At 53.4% G+C, this 13,320-nt stretch overlaps 4 protein-coding genes across 4 annotated transcripts; 3 read left to right on the forward strand and 1 right to left on the reverse strand.

Moving 5' to 3' along the window:
* Positions 1-473: 473 nt before the first annotated feature.
* Positions 474-1,130, forward strand: PG985_002584 (uncharacterized protein; the record flags this gene model as incomplete). Its single annotated transcript, XM_066822353.1, has 1 exon — positions 474-1,130. The coding sequence occupies one exon, from the start codon at positions 474-476 to the stop codon at positions 1,128-1,130; it is 657 nt and encodes a 218-aa protein (XP_066689785.1).
* A 2,967-nt stretch (positions 1,131-4,097) lies between these two features.
* On the forward strand, positions 4,098-5,765 carry PG985_002585 (exoglucanase 1; the record flags this gene model as incomplete). Its single annotated transcript, XM_066822354.1, has 4 exons — positions 4,098-4,452; positions 4,511-4,912; positions 5,007-5,473; positions 5,574-5,765. 4 exons carry the CDS (start codon positions 4,098-4,100, stop codon positions 5,763-5,765), a joined length of 1,416 nt encoding a protein of 471 aa, XP_066689786.1.
* A 376-nt stretch (positions 5,766-6,141) lies between these two features.
* PG985_002586 (uncharacterized protein) lies at positions 6,142-7,002 on the reverse strand (the record flags this gene model as incomplete). The annotated part of the gene is made up of 1 exon (XM_066822355.1): positions 6,142-7,002. The coding sequence occupies one exon, from the start codon at positions 7,000-7,002 to the stop codon at positions 6,142-6,144; it is 861 nt and encodes a 286-aa protein (XP_066689787.1).
* Positions 7,003-9,981: 2,979 nt separating this feature from the next.
* PG985_002587 (vivid PAS protein VVD) lies at positions 9,982-10,708 on the forward strand (the record flags this gene model as incomplete). The annotated part of the gene is made up of 3 exons (XM_066822356.1): positions 9,982-10,011; positions 10,097-10,243; positions 10,298-10,708. The coding sequence occupies 3 exons, from the start codon at positions 9,982-9,984 to the stop codon at positions 10,706-10,708; spliced, it is 588 nt and encodes a 195-aa protein (XP_066689788.1).
* Positions 10,709-13,320: the final 2,612 nt, after the last annotated feature.

The following is a 13,320-nucleotide window of genomic DNA, read 5'->3' on the forward strand; positions in this document are numbered from 1 at the left end:
TCCCGGAAGATCGGCTAGATGTGTTCTCATAAAGCCCGAGTTGAAGCCAAGTGGCAAAGGGTGATGATGCAGTTGTGATATGGAGTAGGTAGAAGGCGGGAGTTGAGAGCCAGGTGCCAGGGAGTTAGTGGTGGGGACGCTTGGGCCATAGGTCCCCTGGGCCCATCGCTATTTCCAAAGTGGGGGGTTATGTATGTCACCGCATGCCTGCCTCGACCTCATCACTTCCCCAAGGCAAGCTTGAGCAGCTCGAGCAGATGCTTATCATCCCGACTCGGAACTCCCTCGAGACACGAAATCACTCCCCACCCCATAGCGACCTCCGAAGTAGACGCAGATCAGGATCTCCATTCATCTGCGCCCTTTCTTCAAAAACCTGTGCAGCCGCTCGCGCCGAACATCCGAATTCCCACAACTCATCAAAGTCTAAGGCTTTGGCCCATCCACCAAAGCAGCAGCCCAAATCAACCCCAATGTCGCTACCCGCGCCTACACCACCTCTGCTCTTGACGAAACGGCTCACGTCCTTTCTACAGTCGAATCTGTCGCCACAGATCCATACGACCTTGCTGACGACATTGTCCGGGAAGCTGCTGGCCCATGCCTCGCCACACCCCGTCAGCACCTTGCGAACGCAATGCACAGTAGCCGCGTCCATATGGACCATCTACGCCGCCCAAGGCACCAGCGCGGCTGTAGCTGAGGCGTTGCCGTCTGCCCCCGCCGGCACCAAGGCGCGCCAGGACCCGACGTCGGGCGCCATCACCATACAACTCACAGGCGCGGTGCTGGTGGTGCGCAAGCTCAGATGCGGGCTGCTGTTCGTGTGCATCGGGCCAATACCGGACAGCGGGGAACAGGCACCGTTCGCGCAGGGGCAGAGCCAATCGCTCCAAGTACCGCCGGCGGCATCTTCGTCGCACCCAACACCTCTGGGGTCGCCGTCCGAGGTCGAAAGCGTCGCGAGTGCTGGGGCAGCCACGACGGCCAGCGCCACAACTATGGGCAGCGTGAACGCCGCAGGCGTGGTCCTGATGCGCAGACAAGCTGAAGAGCTTGCCAAGTGGCTAGACGACAAACTTGGCTCATTGGGTGTGCCGGACGAGGAAGCTGGCAACGAGGGACGGTAACCACCTTCTTGCTCGTCTTGGCTACTTGCCCTTACGTGAAGAGACGCCAAGCCCATACAACCGGGACTACGAGTGTGAGCCCTATGTATGACGAGTGGCATTATTCTCGCAGCGTGTACTAAGCAAACCATCGATGCAATCACCCGAGCCGTTATGTTGCGAAAACAGTTCCTTCCTTTGGAGGCTACTGCGGATTGGGCCAATTCGTAGGAGCATACATCGCCGGGATCCAAGTATGCGCAAACGCTGCACCTCTGGGACCCAAGGGACCACATTCTGAATCTTACCGAGTCCGACGAACTACCGCAGGTCATTTTCCGCGACTGACGCAACCCCTATCCTGAGATCCAAGGCACATGGTACCCATGCTCTGTTTGAGGGGCCTGGACCGAATCGAACTGATTGTTTTGTACATGACCCCAAAAGTCAAGGCTAGGATCTGCGCATGAGACTTGTCCAGTCTATGTGCCAAGGCAGCTGGGCAGGTACCGATGGTTGTATACGTTCCTGGGCTTTGTACAGAAAGATCAAGAGGTATTTTGTGTTGTCGGCGATGAAACATTGAGCCTGTCAGTCTCACACAAAACCAGCCTAGCATCCAGCTTGTTTTCTTTGCCAAGCCTGGGATTATGTGACAAGGCGACTAGATTGCGCACTATCGTATGGTATACATTCGCGGAATTCAGGTAATCCAATTTGGTCCACCCCTTGCCGACGAGTCAAAGCATGCATCGCATACGAGGGATCAAGAGATGCTACGTCCGGCTTATATAATCTCATGTCACGACGCTTGACGAGGGTCGGGTTGTACAGCTTTCTCGGAAGAAGAGATGTGTTGAGTGCACCGCTACTCCAGTTGACGCGCCTCGCATGCCACATAAAGCCAGCGTCTCGGAGTGTGCATTCGAATGTCCTATGCCAGATGTGCCCAGCTAGAAACAATGGATGTGCTCAATCAGCCGATGTTGCTTTACAGACCTCGGAAGCTGTTTCCCTGGGCCGCATCGTCTTTTGTCGACCCTGTACATAGAGTATACATTGCAAAATCAAATGTCCCAGTTTCGAACGGCTACACTACTACCTTGTCCTCCGAAGCCACCTCATCTAATGACTATGGTAGATCATCGTGATTGACTGATCACGCATCAACGATGTTACCTCGCCTTGTACATACCTTGTAGCTTCCAAGTCCTAGCTCCCGGCAGTCGCTCTGAAAGGTTACACCGAACCACCTCGATGGCTAAAAGCAAGCATCCCAACCAAACATTCTCCATTGGCAACATATGTTATGCAAACATTCCGGTATTGCCAAGAAGAGGGGCAAGCCTTGTTTGGCGGTGGTCGAGGGACCGTGATACCTGCCAACGGTACGTTACCAGATTACAGTATAGCCCCCATCCAGCCCTTCCCGCCGATGCTCTCTCGCAAGGTAGTTGATTCATATTGAGCCATATCGTTCGATCGACATGATACTTGGGTGCAAAGACGTGGGACGCCGCAATGCCCTAAGTATGCTTCGCTCCGCCATGTCCCCCCTTGCTTTGATCGCTGCCCAGACATGCCGAGATGCTTTGGGGTTTGTACAAGCATTCTAGGCGAGGCAATAAGCAAGACTGGGCAGACTGAAAGCGAGAAGATCGGCCCGCTGTCAAGCTATGGTGGCTACCCCAGATTCTCCAACCCTTCTAGTCTGTTGGGGTGCATGAGCCGGCAGTTTAGCCGCCAAGAATACCTTTTTGCATCTCTCTTGCTCTCTCCTTCTCTCGAGTACGAATCTAGACCGAGGACCAATCATGGGCCAGTCAGGTGTGAGTCGATGCATGTTGTATGTGAACACACTGCTTAATGTTGTAATCTTGCTTGGCCTATTACCACCACCTAAGTCTCGTCCAGAGCGCAATGTATTACTCGCCCGTGGGTACTAGGAGGGTATGCATCTATCTGGGCTTTTTAATCTTTTCGCCAGATTACGATTGGACGATATCACCTGGAATAGATCTGGATGGTGTTTCGGAGCACTCGTTGCCGTGGATGGGAATGTTCCTGCGTATCTATGACCCCCTCGAAGGCAACAGGTTGGAAATTCCATGAGTCAGATGATCATCTTAGTGGCCAGGATGGTATATTACACATCCTCGCATATTATCAATATCAGGAACACCTCCTCCGCAGACACCTTAGTAGTTCCTGTCACGGTCTTTGGGATGGGGTTCATGTCTGCCCACCATCGACTGTCAAGTGGTGCTGCTACAGTGACCAAGCCAGGATCACGAGAGCCGACTGTCCGATGGATGGCCTGACTCTAAACATGCCAAAGAGCTTTGTGTGTTGCTTCATTGAAGTTGCTCTCTATTGCCTTGACTTTGGTGCTACGGGTAACAGTACCTCCCAGCACGGACATGCCACAATACTGGTTGGAGACGATAGAAGCCATACATGTAGGTATATATTCATCCAGAAAGGGAAGTTTTCCGTTTCACGGGATCTGTTTCGGTAATATACCGTCAATCAGACCTCTTGGGCCAATCTTGGCGCTAGCATTTGCTGGATCTTCCTTCCATATAGCACAGCCCTTTGGTTCCTACCCAATCCCACCTTGGTTCTGCATACGTAAGGAGGCATCTCGGAACAAGCCTATTACCCTTTCCAGAATGAACCTATCGGGAAATAGGCCCAGTGTGCCGTCTGGCCCATCTGGGCGCAATATGGCCATGCGTGGATCATGGGATAGGACGGCCGAGTTCCTAATTCGGAAACTACAATAAGGTCAACTTGTAGGACGGGGCTCTCGAAGTCGAGAGGAGGAGGGTGGCACCTATTATAAAGGATGGCATACCGTCATAACCCATCTGAGATCTGATCCGACTGTCCGGTCTTCTCCCACCCTCATCCACACCTTTTGCCCCTGTTCCAACTGCCTGTGTTTGCTTAGTCCCAAACTCACCCTGTTCCCCTTTCCAGTCCACGATGCTTTCCAAAGTCGCGCTCCTCGGCGGCCTCCTGGCCACGGCCGGCGCCCAGCAGGTCGGCACCCAGACCAGCGAGACGCACCCCAAGCTGAGCTGGCAGAAGTGCAGCAGCGGCGGCAGCTGCCAGACCGTCAGCGGCGAGATCACCATCGACTCCAACTGGCGCTGGCTGCACGAGACCAGCGGCACCACCAACTGCTACACCGGCAACGAGTGGGACTCGAGCATCTGCTCCGACGCCAAGTCGTGCTCTCAGAAGTGCGCCGTCGACGGCGCCGACTACTCGAGCACCTACGGCATCCAGACCAGCGGCAACGCCCTGACCCTTAAGTTTGTGACCAAGGGCGAGTACTGTGAGTCGTCCTCTTTACTTGCCATGTCCCGAAGAAGAGAGTTTGGATCGAAGAGCAGTCCAGGGGGATAAAACAGAGCAGAAACTAACCACCATGGTCTGGGACCATACAGCTACCAACATCGGATCGCGCACCTACCTGATGAACGGGGCGGACAAGTACCAGATGTTCAAGCTCCTGGGCAACGAGTTCACCTTCGACGTGGATCTGTCCAAGCTCGGGTGCGGCCTGAACGGCGCCCTGTACTTCGTCTCCATGGACGAGGACGGCGGTAAATCAAAGTACTCGGCCAACAAGGCCGGCGCCAAGTACGGCACGGGCTACTGCGACGCCCAATGCCCGCGCGATCTCAAGTTCATCGACGGCGAGGCCAACTCGGACCAGTGGGAGCCCTCTTCCAACGACGAGAACGCCGGCGTCGGCGCCCGCGGGTCCTGCTGCTCCGAGATGGATATCTGGGGTAAGTGTCCCCCATTGCCCTCTTCCCCTCCCCCTATTTGAATGTCGAGAAAAAAAGGGGGGGAAACTGACATTGACAAATAACTTTGAAACAGAGGCCAACAGCATCTCGACGGCGTACACGCCCCACCCCTGCAAGACCATCGGCCAGAAGGCGTGCCAGGGCGACGGCTGTGGCGGGACGTACTCGTCGGACCGGTACGCGGGCGACTGCGACCCGGACGGCTGCGACTTCAACTCGTACCGGCAGGGCGTCAAGGACTTCTACGGCCCCGGCATGACGGTCGACACCAACAAAAAGATCACGGTGGTGACGCAGTTCATCGGGTCGGGCAGCAGCCTCGAGGCCATCCGCCGCTACTACGTGCAGGGCGGCAAGGTCATCCCCAACTCCGAGTCCACCATCGAGGGCAACGGCGGCAACCAGGTCGACGAGCAGTTCTGCAACTCGCAGAAGACGGCCTTTGGCGACACCGACGACTTCACCAGCAAGGGCGGGCTCCAGCAGATGGCCAAGGCCCTGGCCGGCAACATGGTCTTGGTCATGTCTCTCTGGGACGACGTGAGTTTTCTTTCCCGTTCTGTTCCTCTTCTCTTCTCTTCCATTCTCTTCACACACAACACCACAACGTGAGATGGCTGACGCAAAACACACCCAACAGCACTACGCAAACATGCTGTGGCTCGACAGCAGCTACCCCCTCGACAAGGACCCGTCGACCCCTGGTGTGGGCCGCGGCACCTGCGAGACCACCTCGGGCGTGCCCGCCGACGTCGAGGGCAAGCAGGGAAGCAGCCAAGTTATCTACAGCAACATCAAGTTCGGCCCGATCAACTCCACCTTCACCCAGTAAGCGCCAAAAGACAGACCAGGAGAGGGAGGATACGGAGGTGGGCTTAGAGGAGGAACTTTTGCTTCCTTTCTCTCTTTATTTCCTCAACTCTCCCATCCTCCGGGGTTAAAATGTTGATTTGGGGGCTCTTATATGGGTTCTGTGCTATTCATCTTGACCAGGCAGTGTGTTATGTGTTGGATACTTCGTTGTACATAAGGGGGAGGGAAGCATATCAAATTGACCTTCGTTGATACGCTATCTGAGCAATATTACGAGCCTCTGTTGTGTTCGACTTCTTGTACGTAATAGCAAACACTAACCCCCCTATCCATCATCTTGCACCATTCTGAGAGTTGGGTTTTGATCGACGTTCCCCGAGATCCCTTGAAGCCCATCAGATCCGACGCTGCGGCAGTGGCTTGCCTTTGGCTTCTTCAGCTGGTGCTGGAGGTTGGGCTGGAGTTTGAGCTTGGGCGGCGGCAGCAGCAGCAGCCTCCTCGGCAAGTCGCTCTGCATTGCCATCCTCAGGAACCCCGTTATCCACTGCCGGCTTGATGAAGCCCTTGTGGTCTGCTTCGCGGATGGCCTCCTTGAAGATGTCGCCCATCATGAGATAGCCGTCGTCTGTCGGGTGGATGTCGTCCGGGCCGATGTCGCTCTCGCGGGGTCGGCCAGGAAGCCCCTGATCGTAGTGCATCTCGGCCAGCACGACGGGCAGGCCTTCACGCTGCAAATCCAACGCCGCCTGGCGGATCTGCGCGTTGGCGCTGAAGAAGCAGCGCTCCTTGTCCTTGTTGGGGGTCGTGATCAACGTGGACATGATGACCGTAGCATCCACGCCAGCCTTGTTACCTCTCTCGTCCACCTGCTGCACACCCCCGTTATCATCCGGCAGCAATAGATAGCGCACGAAATCTTTATAGCGCGAGATGATGTTGACAGGGTCGTCCTCACGCCAACAGTCGCTCGTGCCGATCTGGACGAGCATGAGGTTGGGCCGGTACATGGGAATGGCAACGCGACACTTTTCGTGGAGGTCGCGGATGCGGTGCGCGCCGTAGGCCTCGTTGTCGTCATCTCGGAAAGCAGTTCCGTTGGCAGTGTTGCCGCCGTCGTCCACATAATAGCCAAACCGCTGCGTGCCCACGCAGTTGACCAGATTCCCCTGCGCAGCCATCCAGTCTCGCAGCTGTTGCCGGAAGCCAACGTTGTGGGTTGACTCCTCGCCCCGGGCGATCGAGGCCCCAATGAACATGACGCGTAGTGGTATCCCGCCCGCGATCGGATGGGCCTCGGCGCCATCGCCGTGGGGTTGACCCGGGACATAGTGGCTGATCGATTTTGTTACGTTTTGGCTGTCAAAGAGTGAGAGAAAAAGCGCTGTATAACAACCATGGTAGATAGGTCGTTAGTCACACAACATTCCCAGGGGGTTCCTATTCCCGAAGCGTCCGAACTCATTCGTTATCACACACCTATCGTAATTAGAATGGCTGCCGCTAGCCAGACCGGCTTTGGCCGGCTCGTCAACAGTACCCTGGGAGACATATTCCTGGGCTGATTTGTACCGTGTCGGGAGTTTTGGAAGATCCCCCTATGCGCATCTGCTCAAATCATAGAAACATGCAGGGGACGTTCTACAAACATTGTCCATGTAGACTCGGGGCGTTTTAATCCTACGAATAGAATAAAAACGGTCATGCTGTTTTTCTGTTGAGCTGATAGACACACTCATGTCGCACAAGCATACATGGCCGTGCAGCATGGCAGAAACAACCGCCAATAATGCACTGGTTCATTTGCCCGTACATTAAAGTTTTGAGCCGCCGTGGGTTCTTGGCAACACGAATCTGTGTCACTAGAAGGCAGCGTTTGTGTATCGCTGCCTGTCCATTTCCCCCAGGGATAGAACGAAGTCCACCGACGGTATAAGCGTCGTGCAGATAGACATTCTGGTGGCTGCCGTGAGCTGCTAGGTTGAGTTGTTGTGGACAAAGGTAGGCTCATCCCGAGTCATGTTCGGCGAAAGACTGCCTCTGGAGCATTGGTGTCGCTGTTGCTTTGCGCCGAGACATGGAAAGTGAAACAGGCCAGAAGGCGACAGTAACAAAATTAAGAAAGTCGTGGACAATAGCTCAATTCTCTTGCCGCGAAGCGATGCAAGCTGGTTGTTATTTATTTGTCATGTCATCTAAGGATGGCAGCAGCCAGAGACTTTGATTTGGTGCCACCATTGACATCAATGCAACAGTTATTTTTGGCGTACGTACCATACCACTGCCACTAGTCGTACCTAGAAACACGAGACTCAGAAAGCCATACTTCAAATTTCAGATGGGGAAGCAAAGCGGGAAGTCTAACAATTTGGTGATGTCTTGGGTTGTTTTCGATGAGCTAGATCAGTCTAGATCAGCAGGTGAGGTCATGAGTAGGTCGACACGAGCAGTTGTGGCTGACTTCTACCTATATCGCCGATGGCTGCTTTATCGTGGCTGGAGCTTCATGTTGGCACCGCTTTATCAATCAGTTAGTACAGCAACCTTGAACATGACATGGCTAACGAACTGCTGTCTGTCTCATGCTGTGGCTGTTGCAAACCACCTCGGGAATCTGAGACCTGGAACCAATTAGGAAAGCAATACTGTATCATGAGTGGCACGACATCTGGCGGTATCACGATGATTTCGGTGCATTTGGCAGCAATCAACACTGTAAATGAGTGCGTTCCTGGGTCGGGCCAGTTGCTCTGGACGGTGACTACAGTGTGCTAAAGGCAGGCTGGCAAGCTCGAGATAGTGGGCTGTCCCGGAATGCCCCCACTAAATTAGCAGATCGGCTTTCTGCCACTCCACCGCGTTCCACTCGATCCCTCACGATGCGGCTTTCGCAAAGTCAAATTCATGATCGAGAGCTTGCTTTCCCGCCATTTCAATCCCCAGCTGCCCGGATGCCTGCAAGGGGATTGCCGAGCAACGTCCGTGAGAGAAGGATACCGTCGTACCACTTTGCGGTAATCGGCTTTTGGCAATTGTCATGTCGCTTGCTGGATCTGACTGGCTTCCATGCTCTTTCAGGATCCCGATTCTAGCACACCCGAACATGACGGAGACATCGAAACATCGGCTCTCCACAGATACCAGTCAACACCAGAGTGGACATGATGACATAGCCGAATTTCTCAAGTGGGATCTCTTCTTTGTCAATCTCCATTTTGCCTCTTCCTAATCAATAGATGTGCAACCTGCAACTGGACCTCGCAAGAAGCTCGAGAAGCCCAGATTTTGATGTCGGGTGATGGATGATGCCTAATACTGGTCGCATTGCATCGAGGTATCTTAACGAGATCGAGGTTTGTGAATTTCCGATGAGCCAAAGCCCATGGTGTGCCATCTTGAGGATGTCAGCCAAAGCCGCAAACGGGTAGATCCACCAAACCCATGTGCGGCCGTTCCATCTTCTTACCAGATGTAGTAGGTACCGAAAACATCCTCGCCCGCCTAGCTCTGCTTGTGGTCAGGCGAGCGACTACTGGTGACTGGCTGACCGGGTGGCCCCTGGCCCCGGCCCCTGCTCCCAAGCAAACCCAGATCCGCCTTCGATCCCCAGCTATCATGTCTGTCTCTCGAGATCATCCAACGGCAGATCATCCCAGCATCCCATTTCTGCGCAATCCTGTACCGGCTGGCCCAGACCCTGCCATTCGCTGCCCATGCAGGCTCTCAACTCCATAATGGTCCCTTTTTCTAACGCTGCTGTTCGATCTTCGAACCCTGATCGCCTAAAACATTGGCGCCTTGCGTCTCATTCTTGTTTCTTTAGCCCTTTGCCTATTACGCCTACTTGACCCATTGATCACGATCCCTCCTCTATTTGGACACACGTCGAACAGCAAAGCAACCATGGTTGATGATCAAATTGCTGCGATTTCCTCAACTACATCCTGATCCTTTGTTGCTTCTTCCTACTCTTCACTCAATCTTCAACACAGTCACCAGCAAAACGTATAGCTCCGGGATCAATCATCACCACATCACTGCTTAGCTCCAGCTCTGAATTACTTCCTCAGCTTCCTCCTGATACCACATCCTCGCCGCCGCCGCCGCCGCCGCCCCCATATCGTGCTAGATTCCGACTTCGAAAAGAGGAAACCAGCCAGAACCTAAACCACAGCCGATCTACGACGATTCTGTTCAGTATGACTATGCCTCTGATGTCTGCTGCTACCATGCCCATCATGAATCCCTGGGAACAGAGTGCTTTCACTGTAGGCTATCCTATTCCCCAAAGTCTCATGGAGTAATTGTCTTCGTATTAGGCAACATTGCTACCATATTCTAACACTCCCGTAGTACAATTATGAGTCCGATGGGCAAACAACGACGACCGAGTCAGTCTCTATGACATCAGTCGTTGCTGTCCCAAAGGACACAGTGCACGATACCATCATATACCCGGGTCTTTACGCGCCTAGTGGTTATGATATGATGAGCATTCTCGTGAGTAGTGTTGCTTAGGAGTCAAGCTTGATTCAGCACTAATATTCTTTTTAGATCCGAGTTATGACACGGGCCAACCCCATCATTGAGCTCGGTGCCATCGACGCTTCATGTGCTCTGATTCTGTGCGATCTGCAACAACCTGACTGCCCAGTCGTATATGCCAACGAGCCATTTACGGAACTCACTGGCTACAGCCAGCAAGAAATTGTAGGCCGTAACTGCCGGTTTCTACAAGCGCCCGGTGGCAAGGTCAAGAAGTCATCTACACGCAAGTACATCGACAGCGACACCATGAAGAAGATGCGATCCGCCGTGGAGGGCAACACCGAACTTGCCGTCGAAGTTGTCAACTTCAAGAAGAATGGACAACAATTCATCAATCTCCTCGCCATGATCCCCATATGCTGGGATAGCACGGAACCCCGGTATTCCGTGGGATTTCAGGCGGAGAAGACTTGGTAGAGAGAACGACAGAAAGAAAAGAAGACAGCGACAGCGACAGCAACATACACGACGACGGCCCTCCGCACCGAGCGGCGGAGGACACGATGACCCGGTTTCGAAAACGTGGGCGGGAGTCTCCATTGCATTTACTGTGCTATCAGGCATAAAGGGGCAAACTTCTGGGCATCCATCTGCTTTTAGGCATTGCGTTGATACCCAATCTGCGTGTTATTTTTACTACTTTGTTTGGGTTTCGGTGTTGGGCCTTTCCCGGATTTCTACCAAGCTTTCATTTTACAGGGCTACCAGGCGTTCAAAGGGGGGATTACATCGGGGTTTTGGGAGTCTAATCTGCATGGCTAGTCTACCGACAGCATGCGTTACCTAGATGGCATAAGAACGGCGAAGACGGCTTCTTTTAGGGAGAGATCTGCATGCAGGAGAAATGGTACTTTGACCGACGAAAGATGGCAGGCTGACAGGCCAGGTTGCGTCGTACTGGGCGGCGGATGAATCAAGTATGTAGCTACTACGGGGATGGTTCAATCCATGCCTCTTGAATGAATTGTAGGACTCATTTCTTACCAATGGACCAGGCCACATATTGAATCTTTGCGCGACCTTCGAAAAGCCAGGAAGACAATCACTGTACGTTCCGCGCCTTCCGAGGCCTTCGCGCTTATCTGGAGCCCGGGAAGGAGGTGAGTGAGGAATTGGGAAATCCTTGGTTCGATCCTAAACCCCCTGGTAGCTCCCTCCACATCACGGCAATCGCGAAGGCAGGCAAACGGGAACCAACTGCCAAGTGGCCCGGGTGTGTCCATAGGTGGCCCCCTTCCTGCCATTAACGTTGTTTTCACCACCAACCACCATCACCCCTCTCCTGGCTATGGCGAAGCAAAGCTTGCCTTAGGTAGCCGAGCGGGCGCTTTTACTTCCTCCCAACAGCGCCCCCGATCGTGGCACATGGCCATTCTTCGCGGCCATCGAGAGCACCTTTTCCCGCCCATTACTCAAAACAACCTGGCGGGCTTGGACCATCCAGAGAGTGAACAAACCCGAGATAACTCGCTTGTTACTACAAGAATAATCTTCCAGTGATACCCGACAACAACATGATGTGTGATGATGTTGGTTCCCAGAGGCATCGATCGCTTGCACGCTCCTTCGATCTAGGTAGAGTAGTAGCAGCAGTGCCGCAAACATACATGTGAATGGCACGATGATCCAGAATTTCGATGAACAGCTGACCCCACGGCGACGTCTTCATACATACACATACTGTGGGTAGGTACACGGATCATATATGAGGACAAGTGCATACGATGGATGGCCACTTTGTGAGTATCTCACAGGACGCCATCATCGTCGTTGATACATATACCCCGTCATTCAGTACCCTGTTTTACTTACTTGAAGTTTACCGCGAGCTCTTCATATCTCCCGATAGAACAGCTGTTCGGTACATCGTCTTGCGCGAAAGCCAGTGTGTGGATTGGTTTATGAATGAGTGAAAAGAGGATCCGAAAGGGGGGGTTCGAACTCCCCAGCCGCCAGCTCTCTATCCACTGTAATACAAGTTTTTCTCGGCGTGATCTTAAATACTTCTGCGCTGGCACATTGCAGTCTGCCCGATTGTTCGAGGTAAGTAGACAAGACAGCGACAATTACTGATCGGTGACTAGAGTACAGTGATCGTATTTCAGGACCGCCGCATGGCGACTGAGACCATTGGGAAAGGAAGTGGATGTATACGGGCAGCAAGTGCTGGATTCGTTTGAGCGTATTCTGTCCACTTGGTCATGGAAGCTGATTAAGTACATGGGAAGATCCCACCGGTCCGGAGGGCCTATGTCTGGACGGCAGCGGGAAGAATATCGACGTGTATAGGAAACCTATTTGCATGCGTATGACATTATAAAGGGTGATATTTACCGGTTTCAATGTAAAGGCCCCCCGTTCCCCTCCTCCCCTTTGCACACCCCGGGCAGCGACATTTTGATCAATAGACTGGGCCACTCCCCGCACAGAAGCCAGTCGTGACGAACCTCGACCCTCGAACTGCGCATTCATGACACACGGAGGCTGAGTTGATTGAAATTGCGTTCCTTTTCTCAAATACTGGAATGGCCTACATACATACAGTGGGCCAGCAAGGCCGTTCATCAATGTTCATCCGATTCGTTGTTGTTTCTCTGGCCCGTCTGCGTGGACTCACCAGGCGTAAACAGAGAAGGCTGGTTGAAGACTAGGTCCATGGCAAGGGGAGCAGAGCCTTTCGCGGAGACAGGGCTGCGCATAGGGAGACAGACACACACACAGAGAGAGAGTGTGTGTGTGTGAGAGAGAGAGAGAAAGAGAACCTGCAGGTGGCGTTAAACGCAGGGCCAGGTATGTATATATTGCTGTAGAGTTGTGTGTTTCGCTGAACGCGGCTGCTGCATCCATCTAGGCTTGTCTGTCTGTCTGTCTGTCTGTCTGTTGTCGTATTTGACTCAACTCTGTCTGCCCTCCACGTCTTGGTCGGATGGCCATTATTAGTTCTCTCGCCGCCAATTGGGCAAGTCTAGGATATGACCTAACTTTAATAGCATGACTAGGTTGTCGCTGAAACCTGTCAGCGCACATCA

The sequence above is a fragment of the Apiospora marii genome, assembly GCF_038362585.1.
Source record: "Apiospora marii strain CBS 49790 chromosome Unknown utg000002l_segment0_segment0, whole genome shotgun sequence".
In the NCBI taxonomy this organism is placed as follows: Eukaryota; Fungi; Ascomycota; class Sordariomycetes; order Amphisphaeriales; family Apiosporaceae; genus Apiospora; species Apiospora marii.